The 2,298-nt window shown below is 62.9% G+C and overlaps 1 protein-coding gene across 1 annotated transcript in view; it reads right to left on the bottom strand.

Annotated features, from left to right (window-relative positions):
- Nucleotides 1–574: 574 nt before the first annotated feature.
- The window catches only part of SCUBE1 (signal peptide, CUB domain, EGF-like 1), a 124,506-nt gene continuing 122,782 nt past the window's right edge, over nucleotides 575–2,298 (bottom strand). The window contains exon 22 of the mRNA XM_012638017.1: nucleotides 575–1,038. Within this exon, the coding sequence (XP_012493471.1) occupies nucleotides 886–1,038 (153 nt within the window). The 3' untranslated portion in view covers nucleotides 575–885. The remainder of the gene's footprint in view (nucleotides 1,039–2,298) is intronic.

The following is a 2,298-nucleotide window of genomic DNA, read 5'->3' as shown; positions in this document are numbered from 1 at the left end:
GGCCTCACACGAACAGAGGGGCAGACGCTTGGAGGAGCAGTTTAATCGCTCGGGGAGGCTGACAATGGCTGGGACTCCCAAGGGTTCGTGTGAGAAATGGGTTGCAATTAACATTTACAATTGCTAAAGAGCATTTTCCAAAAGTGCCCACAAATAGAAGTATATATATATTTTATACATACATACATATATATAGAATACTTACTTAGATGTTCTATGCGGGGAAAGCACAAACCTACAGTTTCCTCCCCTAGCAGGTCTGTTCCGTCCCATCACAGAATCCTTAGAGCCCAACGACAAGGCACCATGGTGTCCTTGCTTGTGGCTGGAGGTGTCGCCAAGGTGTGCAGGCCCCATGGGCATCTGGGCATCGATGACACAGGCTCATCGACCCCCCAGATGGTGCCTTCACACACCCCTCCTTTGTGCCTGGCCTCCCGTCGCGACTACCACGGCTGCGCCTCCCAGGGCCTCCATGGGGAAGCGTCGGCCGCGCTCCTCCCTCCTGAACCACCAGGTGGACGGCACGTGCGATCCTGCCACCTGTGCGGGGGGCGCGGGCGTCCCAGCCCGGGCAGCGTCCTGCCGGAGCCGGCTCAGGAGAGAGCACTCTGTGCGTCCTGGGAGATGAAGAGGCAAGGGAGGAAGGGGGGGCGGCTTTCTGAAGCAAAGTTTCCCGCGGGGCTGGGGGGTCCCAGGGGTGCCTGGGCGCAGTCTCAGCCCTCCACCGGCTGGTCGTCTTTCCCGAAGGGCACACACCATGGATTTCCCAAGGCTCCGTGGAGGCCTGTGACGCCACCGTGCAGCTTCTGCCGTGGAGGGAAGGAACTCCTCCCCTCCGCCTCGGGAGACCCGGCCGCACCCAAGCAGGGCAGCTCCGGAGCGTTATTTGTAGGGCCGCAGGAATCGGGACACTTTGGAGCGCAGCAGCTTGATGAAGGACCTTGGGAACATCTCCTTGGACTCCTGGGCTGTGTACTTGAAGTAGTTCTGGGGATGAGCCAGCACGTCGAAGAGGGCCTTGATCAGCTTCTTGTCCTGCAAGACGCGGGAGGCCAGGGTGAGGGGGGTGAGGCTGAAGGGCCCTGAAGGGGCTGTGGGGTGTCCTGCCGGGCAGGGGTGGGGGAGAGGTTGGGCGGGCTGGTGGGTTCAGGAACCCACAGACCCTCTTTGCCACCAATAGGCTTTTGGTTTCATTAATAGTAGCGTAACTGGTTTCTAAACAGTCTAACACTCGGGAGTCTAACAGTGTTTTATTTCAAAAGGGCTCTGCTGCAAAGCAAAACACAGCAAAACACTTTGAAAATGACGGGACGCTCCGCCAAGAGCACAGGCCGCGCAGGCCAGCACGCCGGGCTGTAAAACCGCCGCGCTGCCGCCCGCTCGCCGGCTCCCCGACCCGGGGAAGGCGCGCGGCTCCCAGCTTCACTCTGTCCCTGTGCGCACGGCCAGTGCTGCTTAAGGCTAACTGCAGACTCGCCCAGCGGCCTCGCGGGAGCAGACGCCGCCCTCAGCGGGCGCCGGCGATCACCAGCCAGCCTCCCCCTCTGAGCGCCACCGTCCTCCGAAGTGGGCAGTGCCGCCCTGGGGGAGACACTAAGGAGACGTGAGGCCTGGCCGGGTCTCCCTAGGGGCAGGCCCGCTGCCGCCAGCTCCTGGCAGCGTCCTCAGAGCTTGCCTGGGGGAGGCGCAGGCCAACGCGATGGCCACCTCCTCCTCCTGGGGCTCCAGGCTCATTGTCCCACTGACTTCAGCTGCGTTTTCCGTCTTTGGGTTCGACCCGTTTTGGCACATTCATAGCTTCTCTGTCACACACACACTCAGCCCACTCGGTCCCCTCCCCACACACCCCTACTCACCCCCCACGCACCCCCACTTGCCACACACCACTCACCACACACCACCCTCACGCACTCACGCCGTGCCGCATCCACCTTGAGAAACTGACGCTCCCTGCGGAGATGGCAGGGAGCAGGAAGCCGCGGCAGGGAGCCGAGGGGGCAGCCGGGTCAGGGAGGCTGCGCACGCTGCCCAGCCCGGGCTGAGGAGGGAAGGATGGGCCGACATTCTCTGGGGACAGAGGTGAGGAAGAATGTTCCAGAGGAGCTCCTGGTGAGCAAGAGTGTGGTGAGGATGAAGACCGGGAGCTGCCGCTGAGGGCGGCGGCGGGAGGGCGAGAGGAGAGAGCGCTCCCGGCTGCAAGCCTGGCGACTCCGGTCTGTGCCGTGACGCGCAGGCGGCCTGAGCGGGACGGGAGGAGCCCGGGGTGCGGCGGGGCAGACCGAGCGAATCTTGCCC

This window comes from Propithecus coquereli, unplaced genomic scaffold (genome assembly GCF_000956105.1).
Source record: "Propithecus coquereli isolate 6110/MARCELLA unplaced genomic scaffold, Pcoq_1.0 Scaffold126, whole genome shotgun sequence".
Lineage (NCBI taxonomy): Eukaryota > Metazoa > Chordata > Mammalia > Primates > Indriidae > Propithecus > Propithecus coquereli.
This window is presented reverse-complemented; position numbering and strand designations above follow the sequence as displayed.